This window comes from Ovis canadensis, chromosome 5 (assembly GCF_042477335.2).
Source record: "Ovis canadensis isolate MfBH-ARS-UI-01 breed Bighorn chromosome 5, ARS-UI_OviCan_v2, whole genome shotgun sequence".
NCBI lineage: Eukaryota > Metazoa > Chordata > Mammalia > Artiodactyla > Bovidae > Ovis > Ovis canadensis.
In genome coordinates, this window is record NC_091249.1 from 106,970,630 (window position 1) to 106,995,271 (window position 24,642).

General features: G+C 39.1%; 1 protein-coding gene across 27 annotated transcripts in view; it reads right to left on the reverse strand.

Annotated features, from left to right (window-relative positions):
- The window catches only part of MCTP1 (multiple C2 and transmembrane domain containing 1), a 395,240-nt gene that overhangs the window by 286,381 nt on the left and 84,217 nt on the right, over nt 1–24,642 (reverse strand). For all 27 annotated transcript variants that reach the window (XM_069590168.1, XM_069590162.1, XM_069590153.1 and 24 more), the window contains exon 2: nt 17,492–17,606. In XM_069590168.1, the coding sequence (XP_069446269.1) occupies nt 17,492–17,552 (61 nt within the window). In that variant the 5' untranslated portion in view covers nt 17,553–17,606. The remainder of the gene's footprint in view (nt 1–17,491; nt 17,607–24,642) is intronic.

A 24,642-nucleotide genomic window follows, 5' to 3' on the forward strand; every position in this document is an offset into this window, starting at 1 on the left:
GAGGAAGGAGGTGGGAGGGGGATTCAGGATTGGGAACACCCATGGTGGATTCATATTGATGTGTGGCAAAACCAATAGAATATTGTAAAATAATTAACCTCCAATTAAAATAAATAAATTTATATTAAAAAAGTTCAAAACACCTTAGTACAGTGCTTAGATTCATTTGTGGTTGTTACTTTTATTAATATAGTTAATATTAATAGAATATTAATATAGTTAATCTATTACCTGATTACTATGCACCAGGAATGATTTTGGTCCCTTTACATGTTTCAACCCACCAACACTTCAAAATGATTTCTCACTATAGTGTATCATTATTTTATACTACTAGCTCAAATGGAAAAGAATCTGCCTGCAATGCAGGAGACCAGGGTTTGATCCCTGGGTCAGGAAGATCCTCTGGAGAAGGGAATGACAATTCACTCCAGTATTTTTACCTGGAGAATTCCATGGACAGAGAAACCTGGCTGGCTGCAATTCGTGGGGTTGCAAAGAGTTGGACACAACTGAGTGACTAACACATACACGCATTCTCTAATTGATAGTTATGATTATTATTGACACCACTGTCATTTGTGTTGCTCCCAACTCAGGAATTTGCAGGGCTGCTGTGTTGCAGAACTCCAGGTGTGAAGGGTGCTTCCTTGAACTGGCAACCTGCCAGGTATTGTACAGACCAGGTGCTCAGCCTAGCACTGTGGGATTTGATTTTCTAACATTTGTACGCTTCATGCTTTTATGCATTCTTTTTCATATCCCTGGTTTTCTAGGCAGTTCCTCTGACCTGTGTTAAAGTCCAACTCTGGAAAAGGCAATATTTACAGTCTATTTTTTTTTTAAGAGAATACAAATTGAAAGTAGAGTCTGTCTTAGGTTGGCACAGGGAATCATATTTCAGGGGCAAAACAACACAGTAGAGGTCTTTTAATGATGGCATAATGCGGGCTATACCTTGGGACTCCTCCAGATAACCACCAGCAGCACCTGCATAACCTGAACACATGACAAGTATAAATAGAAAGCAGCAGTACCCTCGGTCACTTGTGTTTAGGATGTAGTGCAGTATTTTTTGATAAGTCAAATGCATGATTCCAAGAAAAGCCCAAAGCTTTCAGTGTTACGCAGAAGATCACTTAAGAGAGTTTCCAAATTTTATGGGCTGACTCTGTTTGCTTTAGACTTTCACCTTTAAGTATATTCTCATTATGGAAGTATGCAGAAATCATAAAGTCCAAACAACTCACTTCCTCTTTGCCCCGGTCTGACACAGTAATCCCATACAGTGTAACAAGGCTCAGGATTATCTGACATCTGTAGACACTACAAAGTGATCACCGCAGTCTAACTAATATCCATCACCATACAGTTGACCCCCTTTTCCCATCTCCCATGCTTCTCATCACCTGCTTCCCCTCTGGTAATCAGTAATCCTTTCTCTGTACCTTTTGTTTATTTTGCTTTTTAAGATTTCACTGATGAGTGAAATCATTTCATGCTTCCATGCTGCATCTGACTTACGTAACTCAGCATAACACCAAACCTGCATTGGAGCAGATGCTGTTGGTGCCCGGTCATCTCCTGCCTACAGTCAGTTTTCCTAAACACCAAAGACATTCGACTTCCATCTCTTCCTCAAGCATTTATGGTTTTAGGAGCATGTTTGGCCTGTGTATGTGCCAGGCCACAGGTGCCAGAACTTGGGAGCAGGCCTTAGCAAATGGCAAGTTAGGACTGTCAAATAAATAGCCTGTTTTCTCGGCTTCTCACTGAAACTTGTCGGGGGCATCCATACTACGTTCCAGAGGTCCCTAAAGGTAACCTGCTGCTTCGTCCAGCCTCTACTGGCCTCCTTCCTTCCCTGTTTCATCTTCACCCTTCCTGCTGTGTTCTCAGATTATTTCACAGAGAAGCACAAATCCCTGTCTCAGGCTATGCTTCCGGAGACCCCAACCTAAAGCACAAGCTCTTTCTTCTATTACAGCCTGCTATTAAGATGTGCAAGTAAATTGACTGAAGTCTGAGAATTTTTAAATTTGAATGTACTTTTTTTGGAAAAACAATTTCTTTCAGTTATACTTATAATTTATACTCAGAGTCTTCTTTAGTACAAAACAAAGCTTTGTTCATTCTTTTCTAAATTTAATGAGGAACTGTTCCTCGATAATTTTGTCAAGAGATAATATATTCTCAAAACTCGAGAAAATTTAGAAAAGCACAGTTATACAACTTTGCAGTCATTGGCTCTCAGTGCCTTTTGTTGCAAAATCGTACTCTTTCAAAATTTGAAACAACCCATTTTCCCACATCTGAAAGATGTTTGTGAATGACAGATTGGTCATTCTTTAACAGGGAAGAAAAATTCACTTTCAACTCTAATTGTAAAAATCTTGACACATTCACAGTGGACAGCATCCATCCATGCTTAACAGAAAGGTAAAACAAATAACTAGGGCATAATAAATGATGAACTATAGGCTATACAGATGAGTGCCTCCTTTTTCCCAGAACCATTCTCTTTCTTTTCTTTTCTGGTTGTGCCACATGGCTTGTGGGATCTTACTTCCCTGACCAGTGATTGAACCTATGCCCTAGCATTGGAATTGCCAAGCCTTAGCCACTGGACTGTCAAGCACCTCTCTTTTCATTCTAAGGTTGACAGGTGTCAGGCTGCACCCCAAAGGTGCCTTACATCCGCCTAGCCTTGAGACTGAAAAGGAGCCAGGAGTCCATGAAAGAGACATTACAGGGAAGGAGAGAGTGGGTTGAATTGAGAGAGTAGCACTGAAACACAGACATTACCACGTGTAAAACAGATAAGACAGTGGGAGTTTGCTGTGTGATGTTCTGTGATAACCTACAGGGTTGGGATGGGGTAGGAAGGAAATTCAAGAAGGAGGGGATATATGTATGCCTATGGCTGATTCATGTTGACATATGACAGAAACTAACACAACATTATAAAGCAATTATCTTCAAACATTTTTTTAAAGAGACACATTAGTGGTTTAATGGATAGGGCGTGTTGCAAGCCTGAAAGCAAGATCCTGGAGCAACACACCAGCACGTACAGTTTTTACAGTAAGATGGGAGGGAGCGGGAGGTTACCAGTTAAAGGGGGATTTGATGTTACATCAGCTCATCAGTTCATCAGTCACCAGGGAAACCAGCAGAGGTGCACACCCCTCAGTGACCCTTTGATAAACTATCATAGTGGAGCCCTTCAGATCTGAAGATTAGCAGAATCACTAGCTGGGCCTGGGGGAGGGTGGGGATGTTGTGGGCAAGCAGGTAGGCAGTTATGACTGAGCTCTATGATTAAGGGAAGGACAGTCAAAGGCTTTGACTGTGTGGATCACAACAAACTGCAGAAAATTCTGCAAGAGATGGGAATACTAGACCAACTGTTCTGCCTCTTGAGAAATCTGTCAGGAAGCAACAGTTAGCACTGGACATGGAACAAAAGACTGGTTCCAAATAGGAAAAGGATCGTGTTAAGGCTGTATATTGTCACCCTGCTTATTTAACTTATATGCAGAGTACATCATGAGAAATGCTGGGCTGGATGAAGCACAAGCTGGAATCAAGAGTGCCATGAGAAATATCAATATCCTCACATATGCAGATGACACCACCCTCATGGAAGAAAGTGAAGAGGAACTAAAGAGCCTCTTGATAAAGGTAAAAAAGGAGAGTGAAAAAGTTGGCTTAAAGCTCAACATTCAGAAAACTAAGATCATGGCATCTGGTCCCATCACTTCATGGCAAATAGATGGGGAAACAGTGGAAACAGTGGCTGAATTTATTTTTCTGGGCTCAACTCACTGCAGATGGTGACTGCAGCCATGAAATTAAAAAACGCTTACTCCTTGGAAGGAAAGTTATGACCAACCTAGCAGAGACATTACTTTGCCAACAACTGAGTGACTGAACTGAAGTGAAATTTACTCTAATTATGCCTCAAGAAAATTAGAGTGAAAAAATGACATAAAATTATTTTTTAAGAGGTTTAGGTATAATAGAGAACTTGTAGCTTAGAAAGAAAACTGGTCATTAAGTACCAGGACTGTTCTCATACAAGGTAATAAAAATTTAATGCTTTGTGCATAGAAGGAAGGTTTTGCCTCGTCCAAACTGAATGCATACTTTCAAAAGAGTCTGCTTTTACTGTGATGTTGTGTATTTTATGACCACGGTCATTTATTTTAAAAAGTAAGCAAACAGAAAGAATGGTAAGGGTCTGTCATGCCCGTCGTGTTGCTGTTGTTTAGTCGCTCAGTCGTGTCCAATTCTTTTTGACCCCACGGACTCCCCCCAGGCTCCTCTGTCTATGGGATTTCCAAGGCAAGAATACTGTCATGTCTAGACAATCTAAAATCACTAAACTATTTATTGTTTTTTCTCTGTTATGGCTGCTATAAAATGTTGTCACTTTGACTGGAAACAGAAAAGGTTATAGCTACTTCTCATCCATGAGCACTTGTGTGCTGTGGTTTTTCATTTCTTCCAAGATCAGGCCCTAAATTTGGACTAACAAATCTGACAGGGTATTTTATATCCAAAGCAATGTTTATGCTGCTTTAACAGCTGCTGCTGCTAAGTCACTTCAGTCGTCTTCGACTCTGTGCAACCCCATAGACAGCAGCCCACCAGGCTCCCCTGTCCCTGGGATTCTCCAGGCAAGAACACTAGAGTGGGTTGCCATTTCCTTCTCCAATGCATGAAAGTTAAAAGTCCAAGTGAAGTTGCTCAGTCGTGTCTGACTCTTAGCGACCCCATGGACTGCAGCCTTCCAGGCTCCTCCATCCATGGGATTTTCCAGGCAAGAGTACTGGAGTGGGGTGCCATTAACACCAAAGGCTTGAAATCATCTCACCTTGAAACCCTTCTTGTGGCACTAGAGTAAGGAGGGGCCAACTGACACAATTAGATACAACATGAATGCCCTGTATTTTATTAATGTTCTCAATGCTGGCCCCAGGGTGGGGAAAGCTTTTTACCCTTCTTCCTGAGAATATGACCTTTGGTTAACTCTTTATGTCCTTATAACCCTCAGTAGATAGTATATCAACTATGTTGCTAAGCAACACAAGGTAAAAAGGATGTCCTGGTTGGTAAATTTCATCTGGCCTGGGAGAAGTAGAAACATCTGTTAGGAAGCCATATCTTTGGGATTTCCAAATGTAATAATTCTTGTAACTGAGCAAGTCCCTAGAAACTATGCTTATGAAGCAGTTATAAGAGATTCTAGCTCCTATGAGAAAGAGGCTTTGATATCATAGCGGCTCCCACATTTGTTCAATGTCATCTTATCTTTTTCCATCTGCATAGTGTTACCTAGTAGCTAAGGTAAAGAACTCCTGGGTGACTGCAAGGGCTGCTGCACGTACAGCAGGAAGGGACAGCTGAGACTGTCCTGCTGCTGAGCTGTGGTTCCTGCCCTGTATACTCCTGAAGCGCTGTCAAGTGTGGCCTGGATGGTCTTGTCGGTCTGATGTTCAGCTGAATGTAGGGGATCAAAATGGGCACGCTGCTGCTGCTGCTACTAAGTTACTTCCATCATGTCTGACTCTGTGCGACCCCATAGATGGCAGCCGACCAGGCTCTGCCATCCCTGGGATTCTCCAGGCAAGAACACGAGTGGGTTGCCATTTCCTTCTCCAATGCATGAAAGTGAAAAGTGAAAGTGAAGTCGCTCAGTCGTATACAACTCTGCGACCCCATGGACTGCAGCCTACCAGGCTCCTCTGTCCATGGGATTTTCCAGGCAAGAGTACTGGAGTGGGTTGCCACTGCCTTCTCCCAAAATAGGCATAGAATATTCTTTTTGGACAGAGGAGCCTGGTGGGCGACAGTCCATTGGTTTGCAAAGAGTTGGACACGACTTAGAAACTACACACAACATAATTCTTTTGGGGGATAGGAAAAATTTTTCAAAACAAAAAAAGAAAAGCTTGGCCTACCCAAGGTCAGTTTTGTACCCATAAAGTATTAGTTTTGACATGATATTATAGACCCTGTTGGGGTGAGGGGAAGCAAGTTCACACTCGTACACTCAGTTTGTCACTCATACACAATGGTTGTCAATAAATTGACTTTGAGGAAGAATTTTATTTGTAGTTTTAAAACGCTTTTATCAATTGGACATGATTTTGGTGTACACTCTATAGTACTGACTGCACAGCACTGGATATTTACCAAAGCCTTCACTGTCCATAACATATTTTCCCTTTGGGTAATCATCACCTGATTACCTGTTGCCCAAAGCTTATGTGATCATTTCCAATAGGAGATTTTACTCTCTTTCATTCTGGTATGATTGGTTTCTATAATAAATTAACTAGAAGCATTCTGTCTACCATCAACACATGGCCTCTGTTTCCCCCTCTTGCTTGCCTACAGATTTCTGCTTAAGCTAAAGATTAGACATGTATTTTGGAAAAATTAGAAGAAAAGGAAAAGGCAGAGGAACCAGAGGTCAAATTGCCAATATCTGATGGATCATCAAAAAAGCAATAGAATATCAGTAAAACATCTACTTCTGATTTGTTCATTATGCCAAAATCTTTGACTATGTAGATCACCACAAACTGTGGAAAGTTCTTAAAGAGATGGGAATACCAGACCAACTTACCTGCCTCTTGAGAAATCTGTACACAGGTCAAGAAGCAAAGTTAGAACTGGACAATTTAGAACAACAGACTGGTTCCAAATTGGGAAAGGAGTACGTCAAGGCTGTATATTGTCACCCTAGTTATTTAACTTACATGCAGAGTACATCATGAGAAATGCTGGGCTGGATGAAGCACAAGCTGGAATTAAGATTGCTGGGAGAAATATCAATTACATCAGATACACAGATGACATCACTCTTATGGTAGAAAGTGAAGAACTAAAGAGCCCCTTGTTGAAAGTGAAAGAGGAGAGTGAAAAAGCTGGCTTAAAGGTCAAGATTCAGAAAACTAAGATCATGGCATCTGGTCCCATCACTTCATGGCAAATAGATGGGGAAACAATGGAAACAGTGACAGACTTTATTTTTTGGACTCCAAAATCACTGCAGATAGTGACTGCAGTGTCTGTGAAATTAAATTAAATTTCATTCTTTTCATGAAATTAAAAGACACTTTCTCCTTGGAAGAAAAGCTATGACCAACCTAGGCAGCATATTAAAAAGCAGAGACATTACTTTGCCAACAAGGTCCATCTAGTCAAAGCTATGGCTTTTCCTGTAGTCATGTATGGATGTGAGAGTTGGACTACAAAGAAATACTTGACTAACTGATCCAGGGCACTTTGAAAGTTAAAATTTCCAAGACTATTTTGGTCCCAAACCAGATAACTTCGTGAAAGTAGACTGCTAACCCAAGATCAACAGAAAAAGAAATAGTACCTTGTAAAAGCAAAAAGAAACATTCAACTGTAGTTATTTGCTTTAGAATATTGTTGCCATTATTTTTAATGATATTTTATGATAAGCACTAATAAAGCCCAGTAGAACTTTTCACTGTATCTCTAATTCCAAATTTAGAAGACTAATTTAGTGCTAACTAGAATGAATGCTGGCTCTTAAAATAATCTTAATTAATGAACATATACCCTTATATAGGTTTGACTATATCAAATAGTTGTACCAAAAATGTATACCCATTCTTATTTGCTAAATGGTGCCAACAACCTTTTAAAATTTATGAAAAAGGTAATTTTGCATGCTTCATATGATCTAATTTCAGAGAACACATAATTAAGTTCCCGAACTTATATTCTGTCTATAAGCACAATACACTGAAAACTACAAACCCATAAATTCTCCTTTATCCTTACATTGAGGAGAATATCCTTTAAGAAATCTAAATATGGAACACTATGTACACAAGTTAATTAACCTCAAGTGAATTTAAGGACACTGTTTCTAATATTGGAACTCAGAGATGTACTTTTAAAATGAGTTAAGCTTAAAATCATCCTTTGTTACAGATGCTGAATTAAATTATACTTATTATAAATTGAATTCATCTATAAATAATAAAATCATATTTCAAATAAAAACCCACCAGTGGCAAAGTCTATGCAGATTCTGAAGAAAATATGATATGTATCGATTGGCCTTGTCTATCAACTCCTGAGAACAGTGTCAGGCATTGTACACAATTCCTTTCATGGGCCTTTTTAGTTTTCATGGCAATGTGGTTTTTTGTAAAGGTTAAATAAAAATGGGTTCTTCTTCCAATCTAGAAATAATTAGGCAAAGCAAATTTTTAATCATAATAGCAGGAGAGATTGCACTTTAAAAGTGAACCTAACGTTGCCAGGTGTGATATGACAGCATTTCATATGTGGAAACATCTTTGGAATTTCTTCAGAAAATTGATATAGGGTTTGCTCTATGGCTTAAGGAGTTCTGGATTTACATTCACTAAAAGATGGCATCTTTTGGCAAACCATGGGAATTTTGAAGAAAGGAATACCTCCATGTATGCAGTGCTGCAGAGAGCCTAGGGAACAGCCACCAGGTTCTTTGCCTCTGGCTCAGAATAAAGGAAGTGCTAAGACTAACATAGGACTGCCCTGCTGATCCAGTAGTTGAGAATCCATCTGCCAAGGTAGGGGACATGGCTGCGGTCCCTAGTCCAGGAAGATTCCACGTGCCTCAGGGCAACTAAGTTTAGGCTCTACAACTACTGAGCACAGGCCCTAGAGCCTTTGTTCTGCAACAAGAGAAGCCTGCACAATCAGAGGAAGCCCACGAGCAGCAACGAAGACCCAGAACAGCCCCAAATAAGACATTTATTTTAAAAAGGCCAGTATAAAGAGCTTTCCAGCAAAAAGATAGAGTCTAGGAGTCATTCACAAAATCTCAAGGTAGAAGTCCATTCTGAAGTTTTAGTAATTATATAGCTCTAATTATATTAACATGAAACAAGGGAATCTTTGTGTGTCAATGAGTGGTTTTTTTGCACCTATGAAAACAAGACAAACACAATGGAACATATGTGTTCTGCCGAAGCAAATGCTATAAATGTGTATATGCACACAGTGGATATATACTATAATATGTGTATATATATAAATTTAGAGGCTTAAGATCATAGTGAAAAAGCTATCAATAAAACTGAGTCACGATCATTAAAAATAATTCCCAATGGTAGGAAACTGGTGGAAGCTATAGCATTAACATCTTTGCTTCTGCTTGTGCCTATATTGAGTAAAACAAGCCTATAGTTGATTCCACCATTTGTAAGAAATGCAAAAATCGATTGACTAGCAACACATACAATTCATAACTTTAGCAGAGAAGTGCAACATGACAGACCTTTTCTTGATCAAAATAGCTTGTTTAAAGACTGTGTAAACCTAAAGAAGGGGCTGCCAAGAAAAGTATCTCAGAGTCGCTCAGATACACACCTTTCTCTGATGAAATAAACTGCAATTTCCTTCTGGGAAAAAACAGGAACACTCATGATGCTTAAATTTATGATCAACTTTAACGGGATTAAGATTTTTTTCTAAAACACACGAGTACATATTATGTCTCTAAAATCAGGACCCTTGTGACAGTTAAATGAGATAATATTAGCAATTATGGAAGTCAAAGGGGGAAAAAACAGAACTGCCCCCAGGCAAGCCCAGATATATGGCAATCTGACCGTAAAAGAAATTCGCAAAGGTCCAAACCAAAGAGGACCTTAAACACCAAGCTGTGAACGAATGTGTGGGGTGGAAGCCGCTCTAATGGCCAGTCCTATTCAGATTATACATATATGTACACATTAAACATTACTCCTGATATACAATACATATTAGAAACATTACTATGCCTATCCACTCAGTGAATAAATCTCTAAAAGTTTTCATAAGTCACACTCTAATAATAAAATTGCTGGCAGATTCTCCAACCTGAAAAGGGCTATTTTTATACTTAGAATATGCTTCATTTTTATCAAGACAATTTTCAAAACAGAAAAAAAAAGCTTTCTAATTTACTGTCTCAGATCTGGCTTTCTTAAAACCGATATTAAGTTCTTAATTAGTGAGGCTTTCCCAAATAGTGAGAAAACTGAAGCTTGTCAGGGGACGAACTTTCAATCCTTTCCCATCTATCAGGTTTCTAAAGTTCTTACTCCAATCTTAAAACTGTTCTCAGAACACATGGAAACTTTCCTTTCACACTGACACATCAGAGTCACAGTGCAGACTGTAGGGGTTTCAGTGTGGAATGAATGAAATTCTCTAACTCAACGCAAGGATTTTGAACACTGTTATAAACAGAATCACAATAAACAAGTTCATGTGGATCGCTTTTTTATTTTTTAAATGTGTCCTGGTATTTGAAGAGAAGAATTGTCCTCTGTAGTGAGCTGACCTGTGTGTATGTGTGTGCACGCTCAGTCACTTCAGCTGTGTCTGATGCTTTGTGACCCCACGGACTGTAGCCCACCAGGCTTCTCTGTCTGTGGGATTCTCCAGGCAAGAATACTGGACTGGGTTGCCATGCCCTCTTCCAGGGAATTGGCCTGGGTCCTCCCAAAGAATGTGTCCAAGTCCTAACTCCCTGTACCTATGAACCTTATTCAGAAATGGGCTTTTTCATCAAATGTCTCTAGAGTTCAGCCAGATCTTTCTAACCTTTGAACAATCAAAACTTCTCAAAGCCTCAGGGAACTGAAATGATTTATGAACGTTCAAAGTTGCTAAACTTTTCACAGTTGTTCTTGCAAAAACTGTCTACATTTTCTTGTATTACCATACTGATTTTGACCCCCAAATAATTTATTTCCAAAAAAAGGAATGAGCTTTATGCAGATAAAATTAACTTAAGGAATTTGAGATGAGATCATCCTGGATTTAGGGTTTGCCTTAAAACCCAATGACTGCTATCCTTATGAGATAAAGAAGAGGGAAGTTTGAGGCAGGAAAACAGAGAAGGATGCCATGTAGAGATGGAAGCAAAGATTGGAGTGATGCTGCCCCACGTCAAGGAATGCCTGGGGCCACCAGAAGCTGTAAGAGGTGAGGAAGAATTCTTTGCAAGAGTCTTTGGAAGGGCTATTTCCTACCACAACTTTGATTTCTTTGATTCTCAGACTCCAAAACTGAGAGAAGAAACTTCTGTAGTTTTAAGCCACCAAGTTTTGGGTAACATGTTAAGGCAGCCCTGGGACATGAATGCAGCCTCCGCAGTACAAATTTCAAGGACTTAAATTATAGAGAATGTGCTCTCACCAGGCATGTCTACACAGATTGCTCTTACTTTTCTAACAACATAAACAATCTTGTCAAGACAAGACTTTCAAAATGTGATAGATGATAATACAGTCCTGAAAAGCCAAACCTAATTAAAATATAAATGGCATTTTGAAAAATAACTAGGCATGACAATTGCCAAAGGGCTGCTAGAGAAAACAAGGAGCTTTGTTAAACTGGAACTTCAAATAAAGAATAAATAATTTTTTATATAAGAATACTCCAAGTAGTGTATTATTTCTTTTTCACTGAATAAATTTGACATGAAAAATTGTATAAGCTTAAGATATACAGCATGTTACTTTGTGAAGTCGCTCAGTCGTGTCCAACTCTTTGCGACCCTGTAGACTATAACCTACCAAGCTCCTCCATCCATGGGATTCTCCAGGCTAGAATACTGGAGTGGGTTGCCATTTCCTTCTCCACTGATATATTTACATACTGTATAATAATATGTTTATCATTATGATAATATTTATCACATTATGTAATTATAGTACAATGTTATTGTCTATATTTATTATACTGTGGATTAGATTCATGAGATTTATTTACATTAAAAGATAATGGATTATTTGAAATTCAAATTTAAGCATCATGTTGGGACTTCCCTGTGGTCCAGTGGCTAAGACTCCATGCTCTCAATGCAGGAGGCATGGGTTTGATCCCTGGTCTGGGGACTATCTTTGTGGCTTAGCTGGTAAAGAATCCACCTGCAATACAGGAGACCTGGGTTCAATTCCTGGGTTGGGAAGATCCCCTGGAGAAAGGAAAGGTTACCCACTCCAGTATTCTGGCCTGGAGAATTCCATGGACTAAACAGTCCATGGAGTCACAAAGAGTCAGACACGAGTGAGCAACTTTCACGTTCATGTTCTGGGAACTAAGGTCTCACATACGATACTGTACAGCCAACCAGAAAAACGAAAACAAGGCATCGTGTATTTTTGTTTGCGAAATCTAGAACCCTGTAGTTGCAAAGAGAGACTGCACATTTCACTCAGTCACAAAGCTAATAAAATGTGGAGACTGGCTTTGAAATTATGTATGACAGAGTCTCCAAGGTCACGTGCTTTCTAGTCCATGAGGCTGTTAAAGCCGGTATAATAAAATGTAGGAAAAAGTAGTAGCACTCCCCAGAGCTATCTGGTTGTTCTGTAAAACAGGTTATAAAAATGGAAGAAGGACAGCCAGTTACGACTGCCCAGTGCCCACTATGTATAAAAATTCTGTACGAAGTTCAAACAATCTTCTAGTCCCCAAGGGGATGGTTGAAATGAGTTTTCTCTTCCATTATTTAGTGCAAGGCTGACAGGGGACATGGAAGACACAGGCATTTGGGTTTTGCTGGGCAGTAGGTGAGGGCATCAATGTAACAAATAACAAGAGAGTGCAATTTCTGCTGATTTTAACAGTTACACAAATATTTTTGCCTATAGTCACATTTCCTCCAAATCCACAAGGTGCCCAGCCATCATTTAGTCTTAAAATTGCAATAATTTTTTGAACTCCCTCACCCAATTTATCTCAGATGCTATTTGACATTCCCTGAACCTAGATAGCATACTGAAAAGCAGAGACATTACTTTGCCAACAAAGGTCCATCTAGTCATGGCTATGGTTTTTCCAGTGGTCATGTATGGATGTGAGAGTTGGACTGTGAAGAAAGCTGAGAGCTTTGGAACTGTGGTGTTGGAGAAGACTCTTTTTTTTTTTTATGTTGTTCCTTTTTTATTTTTCATGTTGTTCCTTTTTTATTTTTTAAAAATATAAATTTATTTATTTTAATTGGAGGTTAATTATACCTGTGGAGAAGACTCTTGAGAGTCCCTTGGATTGCAAGGAGATCTAACCAGTCCATTCTAAAGGAGATCAGCCCTGGATGTTCTTTGGAAGGACTGATGCTAAAGGTGAAACTCCAGTACTTTGGCCACCTTACGCGAAGAGTTGACTCATTGGAATAGACCCTGATGCTGGGAGGGACTGGGGGCAGGAGAAGGGGACGACAGAGGATGAGATGGCTGGATGGCATCACTGACTCGATGGATGTGAATTTGAGTGAACTCCTGGAGTTGGTGATGGACAGGGAGGCCTGGCGTGCTGCGATTCATGGGGTCGCAAAGAGTTGGACACGACTGAGCGACTGAACTGAACTGAACCAGCAGCTTTCCCATTTTCCTTTCCTTCTCCTGTTCCACATTCATAATCCCAAAACTATACTCCCACAAGACCATAGTGTTTCCCTGCTTGTTTTCTCACTGTGAACTACCCATCTCCATCTAATTATCATATATACATGTCCCAATGCTATCTATCCAATCATATGTTTAACATCATCTGTTATTTACAGGTGAATCTATGATGTTTTAGTCAATCCCAAACTTAACTCAGGTTGTGTCCTCTGTTTATGTATCTCCTCTCATATCTACCAAATAAAAACTTCATAAATGTCAGGCAAGTGAGTAAGACAGTGAAGCTGGGATAGAGTTTGCATTTTAAACACTTTGGGATAGTCTTCACTTCTGTAAAGTAGTATTTTCTCTCCCTTTTTTCTTTGGAACATGGTCATCTCATTTTATCTTCAAGAAGTTCCTATTTTTGACAGAGATGTCTATAGAGAATACTTTGCTACTACAAGAAAGACAGTGGTACACACGTGATGCCATCCAGACGCACAGCTGTGAACACATGAATGGTGGGACAAGATGGTGTGTGCCTTGCCCAAAGGACAGCTGCTAAGTAGCTCAGATTACTGGCGTCATATGTTGCCAGAGTTTGCCTGATGTTTCCTGTGGATGACACTGACTTTATGCATTGCTGACAAGAACGCCACAGACAGGATGTATCTTTCTCAACGCATCGTATCAGGAGGTGCATTATGTCTGTTGGTCTCATTACTGCTGATGTTAACTTTGCACTTGGTTAAAAGGATGTCTTCCAAGTTTTTCTACTGTAAAGTAACTTTTCCCCTTTGTAATTCATACATATCTTGTGGGAGAAATACTCTGAAATGATGCAAATGGCCAGTTTCTCATCATAATCTTGCATATACAGTTGGTAGCTCAGCTGTAAAGAATCCACCTGCCAATGTAGGAGGTGTGGGTTCAATCCCTGGGTCGCAGAGATCCCCTGGAGAAGGAAATGGCAACCCACTCCAGTATTCTTGCCTGGGAAATCCCATGGACAGAGGAGCCTGGCAGACTACAGTCCATGGGGTCATGAGGAGTCAGACATGACTAAGAGTCTAAATAACACTTTTAGCATCAGTGGATGATTATTGCCTATAATAATTATTACAGTGATGCTTGTCAAAAGGTGATCTATTCCTATTTTCACATCTACATTTGTTCATTAGAATTCCACCATAAGGAAAAGCTTTACCTTATCCCACACTTATTTATTTATTCAATTATGTATTTATCATGATACACAGTTATCTATGAGCTCATAGACACATATACTATTCTATGTGTAAGAATTTATTATTACCACTATTTATTTTGTTGCTGAAATGTACCTGCTTTGATCATCAGGAATGCCTTTAAGTTGGCTCCTATTTCGTTTTGACTTTCTGCCATCCATTTTTGAGTACTTTATTTTTTGGCACTGCAAAATGAACTAGGCTTGTCTCGTACTTTCCCTGCCCTAGATCTGCAATCAACCATTTCACGAGGAGCCCTGCTTACTTTTATGGGGGAATTGTATTTAGAATCCAAGATTTGGGCCAAAAAGTGTATAGATTTCCACTTTGTCATTACACCTTTGTGATGGCTTCTAGGTCTTCTCAGCAGATAGATTATACACACCCCTATCCATCTTAATTCCTATCTGTATATATAAGAAGCCATAAGCTCCTACCGCTACCTTTCTAACACAGCAAGGTACATTCTAGCTTTTTCCCATTCCATGTATGTAACTTCTTTCTCCAACAGTAGGAAATCTGGCTCTTTCATCTACAATATATTTACTTAGTTGTTCATTCCTAGTATATTCAGTAAGCAGTTTCAGAATTGATAATCATGCTTTGAAGTACATTAGTTATATCTAGTTCTTTTTGTCTCGAGTTTTACAGTGTATAATCCAAACATGGTTTTACTTAACCACTTAGATTAGTTGTTTTATTTCCCATCCCCCTGAGGTGTGGTTATGGTTAAATATCAACCAGGATGTGGGAATCTATCATCAATCCATCCATCCATCCACCCATCTACTGATTCATTTCTTTCTGTAATATTGCTGTCGTTGAAGAGTTAGAATCATGTAAGAAAGTTCATTGAAGAAAATGTCAGTAAACTTCTTCCTTACCCTTTTTACCCCATTCCTATCCTACATTCTAAACACCTATTCTTACAGATATTGCATATGTTATCAGTCTCATTCATTTCTGGATTTTACTTCTGATATTTCTTTTTGAAGAAATGAACAGCTAATGCATAATCCCTTATACTCAATTCTTACGTAAATTTCATACTGTTGCTATTAGCACTTTGACTTTTCACTTAATAATAAATCCAGTAACTCCATATCAGTTCCTAGAGATTTTTCTTACTTATTTTACAGTTGTATATTATTTCATCCTGCAAATGTACTAAGGGTTATTTAACCATCTCTTCTATTCATGGGGATTTTGTAACTCCAAAAAAATTGCAATAAATAATTATGTATTTATGTATTTAATATTATTGGGAGGACATATCAAGGTCTAAAATTTTGATCACCTGATGCCTGGCTCAATTTCATTTTAGGTCAAATGATGTAATGTAATTAAAATTGCTCTGAAGACTAAAAAATGATTTATATATACATAGTGAAATACTATGTTAATAGCATTATTTTTTTCCTCCAAGCTAACTGTAACTTCTTTTGAGACCATCATTTCAATTCCATAAATATTTGCCTTCAGCTTCTAAAAGAGAAAAAACTAAAAGTGTTCGTTGCTCAGTCATGTCCAACTCTTTGCAACCTAATGGACCATAGCCTGCCAACCAGATGGTTAATTATGAAAATTCCCCTGTGTTTAAATTCTAACTTTTCTAATCATACCTTCATTCATTAATAATATTCTGGCATTTACTAGTTTTTACTTAAATCTATTATTTGTATCATTTCTAATCTTAAAAACCCCACTGCTACATTAATCATTTTCTCTATTTTATGTTTGTAGAGATAGGAGGGGCTTCCTTGGTGACTGAGATGGTAAAGAGCCTGCCTGCAAATGCAGGAGACCTGGGGTCAATCCCTTGGTTGGGAAGATCCCCTGGAGAAGGGCATGGCAACTCACTCCAGTACTCTTGCCTGGAGAATCTCCATGGACAGAGGAGGCTGGCGGGCTACAGTCCATGGGGTCTCAGAGAATCAGACACGACTGACCAGCTGTGATCTTGTTTGCTTCCTTTCACTTCCTAAGTGTGGATGTCAATTAGGGTAGGAGAATTAAAAACAAGATCCTGTGATGCCAGGAGCATTCAGGGTTATCTGACAAGGAGTTAGAGGCTAAGGGACTCTCCTCCTTCTCAGTGGGAGGAGTTAAATTCAAACTCACTTTCCTTTAGGTCCTCGGGGCCTTCAGATCTCCACATCTGGAAGCTTAAAACATGCAAAAGATGCTAGAAAGTCTGTTTAGGGTCTACCTTTTGTCTTGTCCCTAACCAAGGTTCAAGGAATAATTAATGTACCCCAAGCTAGTTCATTAGGAGATGGCCTTGGGATATGCAATCCAGGAACTAAAGAGTGTTTGCCTTGTCTTCCTGTTCATCATGGCCTACAAAATTCTGTTAATCCACCATGGGATTATTGCCAGGTCCAGCCAAATTTAAGAAAATCCCATGTTGGGAATCTCCAAAGTTTTGGTGAGATGTTAGTCCTAGGTTGTGCAGTTTTATGAGATTCAATGGAGCAAATCTATGCAGCAAAAAGAATTTCTGGTGTGTGAAAGGTGAATTCCAATATGGCTTCAAATGTAGGCCTTATCTACTCAACTGATTCTGTCACTAATTATTCATAATTCAGGGTCTAACTTGTCAGCAATGTGACAGGGACCTCACTGTCTGAGTCCAGAGTTTTCACACTTGTATCGTAACCTCTTCCTCCACGGTCACAGGCATCAGACATTTTGAGCCACATCACTGAACCCAGACTTCTAAAATTCATAGTACAGTTGATCCTTTTTAACTTAAGAAACCACAAGGAAAACAAAGTTTGTCAAAAATACAGAGGATAAGCTTCCAGGTGACCCTGTTCTTACCTCCTCGATCTCGGGCAGCTAAACTTTGACCCCTTCTTAATGTGATGTCCAATTGGTACATTCCGGGCTCAGCCAAAGGGACATCTGCATTACTGGTGCCAGCAGTATTTATTTTCTGAAAAGCAAGAAAGATATAAAAAAATTAAATTTATTATGTCTATTTTCTCCTGTGAGGGACCATGTATAGCTAAGTGCAAACTTTAAAAAACAGTCAATACATTCTAACATGTATACTATCATGTAAGAATTGAATCGCCAGTCTATGTCTGACGCAGGATGCAGCATGCTTGGGGCTGGTGCGTGGGGATGACCCGGAGAGATGTTGTGGGGAGGGAGGTGGGAGGGGGGTTCATGTTTGGGAACGCATGTAAGAATTAAAGATATTAAAATTTAAAAAATAAAAAACTAAAAAAAAAATAAAATAAAAATAAAAAACAGTCAATATAATAAATCATCTTGTGAATTCACTCAGTAGTATCATCACCCAGTTCTCTGAAGGTTTCGAAATTCATGAAATTCTTTAGACTCAAAAGTGAGACACAGTAGTTACAGGAATTCTTGTTTTGACTCAGATTAGAACAACAAGTACAATGTGAAAAACATTTCCCATGGAAAGCCCCACATAATTCAACCAAGGAAGGCTAACATAGAAATAGTGTCTGAAGTAAAGATACAGGCAGTGACGAATGGAGAATAAAGGCATGCAAGAGCGGCTGACTTCCACAAAACTGAGCTGAAAATGAAAATGATTTATTCAGGTGACTTTGTTGATTCATTTATCCACGCAAAGGAACTCATCCTGATGGATTACACATGTCTATTTTAGCCCCAACATAAAATATGATATAATTATATAGAAATAAATTCACCCAGCATTTTGACAGTACTTGCAAGAAATAAATTCTCAATAGGGCTAAGTTCCTAATGCTGCTTTCTATGGAATAAAAGTGTACAAGCCATTTTTAGAACAAAAAAACTCTCTGCAAGGCTACCTCTTTAGAATTTCTTTAGCAACAATATACTAGGCACTGAGTAACAATGCACTTGCAAGAGGAATAACATAAGACATTAAAACAACATAAGAGAAACATATAGGAAAAACTTTAGAGATCACACTTTATACTTTCTGACATGTTGAGTACAGTAGGAAAATTTACTTTTCTTTACATGTTTGAGATGATTGGAAATTCTTATTTTTTTTTCCAACTCAAAAATAAACATACTTTAAAAAAAACTTTTGAAACTGAATTTTATTGTCACATTTATAAAAGTTGTTAAAATATTAAAATACCACCACCTGATTGAAATGCACACTTTGCCCCACGCATGCATGCATGCTCAGTCACGGACTTCTCTGATTAAATCTTTATTGGTTTCTAACTATCAAGAAATTAGGATAGGGTTGAGATCTGACCTGAGGAAGTAATATGCTCACACAAATGAAATAAAATATTAATAAACTTAAATTAAAAATGGGATAGAGATTTAAGTCTTAGAGTATCAATTCCCAATTCCACTGAGAACAACAAGTTAACTCAGTTAAGGAAATCAAATGTCCCATAATGTAAGAATATTTAAAAGTATTTTTTATACTCAATAGGAGTCCTCCTCAAGATTCAACAGTATATTCATCTTCTAAATATTGCTTTTATAGCCCAAAATAAAAAAACTTAATATATATAAATATACTTCTGTAAATATAAGTATACAGAAGTGTATATATATATATATATATATATACTAATTAAGTGAAAGTGACTAACACTTTGACTTCTGGAATGATGAAAGTGAAAGTGTCAGTCAGTCAGTTGTGTCCGACTCTTTGAGACCCCATGGACTATGTAAACCACCAGGCTCCTCTGTCCTTGGAATCCTCCAAGCAAGAATACTGGAGTGGGTTGCCATTCCCTATTCCAGGGGATCTTCCCAACCCAGGGACTGAACCCGGGTCTTCTGCACTGCAGGAAGATTCTTTAACATCAGAACCATCAAATGATATGCATGGATAAGGTAAAATATTATATACCATTCTGGCTTTTACAGTTCAGTTTTTGTGTGAACAAAGTATTATATTTTGCTCATTATTTCACAATTTATTGAACTTAGAAATATCATGGGCACTTTTTAAGTCAGTATATTGAGATCTATCTAGTTTTTTTTTTTTTGAGATACCTACTTTTCCACAGTGCACAAAAGCTATAATTTCAATTATTTTACTAATGAACATATGAGTTGGTGTCAGTATTTGCCACTACAAGAACTTGTGCTTTTATTTTTCTTATAGGATGCATTTTCCCAAAAAGGTTTAAATAGTTCATACTCCTACCGAAAGTGCACAAGTGCCTATTTCCTATACCCTAGTCAGCACTAAATGTTACCAACTTTCAAGTTTTGTGGGTAAAAATATTATCTTTCTTCAAAACACATTTCCAGCACTATGGTAAAGTGTCTTGAATCTAGCATAAATGGCAAGAGTGGTAGCTCTTCGTTTGACCACACAGAAGATGCCCACTTGGAAAGAGGAAGCCAACCGATGCCTTCTGACTGCCTTTTCAAAGAACAGTTTGTATGTGGGTTTAACTAATAAGCAAGATTTAAATTAAAATCCAGCAAACATGTAAAGTATTATGTTCTGAGTCTTTCTTGAGGCTCTATTATATATACTGTTTCAAAATAAATGCACTACCAAATATTAAATGTAGTTACTTTCTAAAAAATGGGATAAAATCTATAGGAAAGTAGAAACTTTCTACCCACCCTGCAAACTCTTCCAGTGTTTTTACTTTCAAGACAGAAAAGTTTGAATGCTCAGATATCTGTGTATTTTTGTAGATTTCATTGCTCTATTCAGCGTTTCTTGGACTTTAGAGAGAATAATTTATAGAGTGCTTGGTTTAACATTTTAAAATGCTTATTACACTACATGGGAAAATTAAGGACCTTGTGCAGCCATGAAATAAAAAGACACTTACTCCTTGGAAGAAAAGTTATGACCAATCTAGACAGCAAAGAAAGACAATGCCAAAGAATGCCCAAACTTACCACACAATTGCACTCATCTCACACGCTAGTAAAGTAATGCTCAAAATTCTCCAAGCCAGGCTTCAGCAATACGTGAACCATGAACTTCCTGATGTTCAAGCTGGTTTTAGAAAAGGCTGAGGAACCAGAGATCAAATTGCCAACATCCGCTGGATCATGGAAAAAGCAAGAGACTTCCAGAAAAACATCTATTTCTGCTTTATTGACTATGCCAAAGCCTTTGACTGAGTGGATCACAATAAACTGTGGAAAATTCTGAAAGAGATGGGAATGCCAGATCACCTGACCTGCCTCTTGAGAAACCTATATGCAGGTCAGAAAGCAACAGTTAGAACTGGACATGGTACAACAGACTGGTTCCAAATAGGAAAAGGAGTACGTCAAGGCTGTATATTGTCACCCTGCTTTTTTAACTTACATGCAGAGTACACCAGGAGAAACGCTGGGCTGGAAGAAGCACAAGCTGGAATCAAGATTGCTGGGAGAAATATCAATAACCTCAGATATGCAGATGACACCACCCTTATGGCAGAAAGTGAAGAGGAACTAAAAAGCCTCTGGATGAAAGTGAAAGAGGAGAGTGAAAAAGTTGGCTTAAAGGTCAACATTCAGAAAACGAAGATCATGGCATCTGGTCCCATTACTTCATGGCAAATAGATGGGGAAACAGTGGAAACAGTGTCAGACTTTATTTTTTGGGGGGTTCCAAAATCACTGCAGATGGTGATTGCAGCCATGAAATTAAAAGACGCTTACTCCTTGGAAGCAAAGTTATGACCAACCTAGATAGTATATTCAAAAGCAGAGACATTACTTTGCCAACAAAGGTCCATCTAGTCAAGGCTATGGTTTTTCCTGTGGTCATGTACGGATGTGAGAGTTGGACTGTGAAGAAAGCTGAGTGCCAAAGAACTGATGCTTTTGAACTGTGGTGTTGGAGAAGACTCTTGAGAGTCACTTGGACTGCAAGGAGATCCAACCAGTCCATTCTAAGGGAGATCAGTCCTGGGATTTCTTTGGAGGGAATGATGCTGAAGCTGAAACTCCAGTACTTTGACCACCTCATGTGAAGAGTTGACTCATTGGAAAAGACTCTGATGCTGGGAGGGATTGGGGGCAGGAGGAGAAGGGGACAACAGAGGATGAGATGGCTGGATGGCATCACTGACTCGATAGATGTTAGTCTGAGTGAACTCCTGGAGTTGGTGATGGACAGGGATTGGCGTGCTGCGATTCATGGGGTCACAAAGAGTCGGACATGACTGAGTGACTGACCTGACTGACTAACTGAGACAGCATATTAAAAAGCAGAGACATTACTTTGCCAACAAAGATTTGTCTAGTCAAGGCTATAGTTTTTCTAGTCGTCATGTGTGGATGTGAGAGTTGGACTATAAAGAAACCTGAGTACTGAAGAATTAATGCTTTTGAATTGTGGTGTTGGAGAAGACTCTTGAGAGTCCCTTGGACTGCAAGGAGGTCCAACCATCCTAAAGGAAATCAGTCCTGCATGTTCATTGGAAGGACTGATGTTGAAGCTGAAACTCTAATATTTTGGCCACCTGATGTGAAGAACTGACTCATTGGAAAAGACCTTGATATTGGGAAAGATTGAAGGCGAGAGGAGAAGGGGATCATGGAGGATGAGATGGTTGGATGGCATCACCGACTCAGTGGACATGAGTTTGGGTAAGCTCTGGGGGTTGGTGATGGACAGGGAGGCCTGGTGTGCTGCAGTCCATGGGGTCGCAAAGAGTTGGACATGACTGAGCCACTGAACTCAACTGAAAGGTAACTTAATTACATTAGGTTCTCCAGTTTTGCTGTTTGAAAATTTAACACCTAGTTAAGAGACAACTTCACTGGATTTATATTTATTGGCTTTTAAAAACCTGAATAATATTCAATTTAAAAACCTGTGTGTATTTACAGATCACATTTTTCTCTATCCCTTTCTCTTATGACAGACATTTAGGTTACTTACATATTTTGGCTACTGTGAATAATGCTGTAATAAAGGTGGTAGTGCAGGTATCTCTCCAGGAAATTGATTTCATTTCCTTCAGATGTATCCACCTTCCCCATCTTGTTCTCCATGTACTCCTGCTCAGTCTTGAAGGACCATTTCATGCAGTTCAGTTCAGTTGCTCAGTCGTGTCCAACTCTTTGCGACCCCATGAACAGCAGCACACCAGGCCTCCCTGTCCATCACCAACTCTCGGAGTTCACTCAGACTCATGCCCATTGAGTCGGTGATGCCATCCAGCCATCTCATCCTCTGTAGCCCCCCTTCTCCTCCTGCCCTCAATCTTTCCCAGCATCAGGGTCTTTTCAAACGAGTCAGCTCTCCGCATCAGGTGGCCAAAGTATTGGAGTTTCAGCTTCAACATCAGTCCCTCCAATGACCGTTTCATTAACACTTTATATATCTCTGATTCATGATCATATAAACACTCTGTTCTCTGTTGTTAAAAGTTTAAGGATCTGAGCACAAAGTGGGATGGAGACTATGAGGACAGAAGATGCCTTTAAGGTCACGAGAGCCAGCTGAGTAGACACATACATGGAGCTCTGTGACGAATCTGGCTGCTCCACGGGGACTTTGGCCTCTCTCCTCTCCTGCGTCCATGGATGGCATCTAATCTGTTTCAGCACCTTTAGTCAAGAGACTCCTTCTCAATACACTGCTTTAAGCCAAAATTAACAATTGATTACTATTACACTTAAACCATGTCCACTCAAGAGGTAGGATTAAAGACAGACTATAATATAATGGAGTCATTAAGTCCCTGGGAGAGCAGGCAAGAAAGACCAATTATTTATGGGAAAAGAATCTGAGGCAGCTTCATAGCAATGACAATAGAGCAGCTTGAAAACAGGAGTAAGACTTGACAAAGAAAGACCTAGGAGAAGGGAGGATGGGAATATCAACGCGAGCCCAACACTGAGTAGTCACAAGAGGGTGCCTCAGTGGATTTGTGAGAAATAAGGTAGAAAGGAAGATTGATGTTCAGTCATGCCAGCCTGAGTGGAGTTTCCAACTATGGGCAACAGGAAACTCTCACGGGCTCTTGAAGAACGAAGCAACACAGCCAGGACTCATTGAACAAACATTTACCGCCTGTCTTTCACATTTCCTGCTCTGGATAACGTGACTAGATTTCAGAGAGAAACAAAACTCAGCCTTTCCTCTATGTAAGTTGGATGAGAGTAGAGAAACCCTGTGGATACCAGAATTATTTTAAGTTTTACGACAGTTTAAGTCACAAGGGCTTGATCTAGTCAGTGGTAATGGAAATAAAAGATGACTTTGAGAGATATAGAAGAGGGTCAGTCAACTGAATTGTCAACTGACAAGATGGAGGAGATACGGGAAAAGGACAGATGAGTCACACAGAAGTTTGAGGTGAGCTGCTGGGAGACTGGTAGTGTCAGGAAGAGAGAGCAGAAAAGAGGAGTAGCAGGTTCCAGGCACCCTCTGGTTCAACCTGTAAGGATATCCCCATTCCTGGAAAAAAGAAAGTCAAGAACTTGACAGATCTAGAGATATGTCTCCCCTCAGGCTCACTGAAATGGTACCAAGAGGAAAACTGGGTTATGGAGGGATATTAGGAATACAGTTTTTATGGATATAAAGCATTTTTGTCAAATATATAAGTTCTCAAATATAAGGACATATTAGGAAAGATGTGTCTGAAGTACCAGGTGCATACACAGCTCTAAAATTTTTTTAAGATTTATCGATTACAGGAAATTCAAATATTCCCTCCCTCTCACTAAACTGCCATGTCCCACATTTAGATGGATGTTGCTATTTTTTAACCACTTTATCGAGGTGTGAGTGATATGTCAAAGCCGTACACATGTAATTTATACAACTCCATGAGTGTGGGAATAGGTAGACACCTGTGAAACCATCACCACTATCAAGGCCAAAAAACCACATCCATTCCCTTTCAAAGGTTCCTCCCACCTTTTTATTGTTCTGATTATTATTTGTATGTATATGTGAGTGCATATCTATGTATGTGGTAAGAACACTTAACATGAAATCTACCGTCTTAGAATGTTTTAAGTGTGCAATACAGTACTGTTACTTATGGATAATA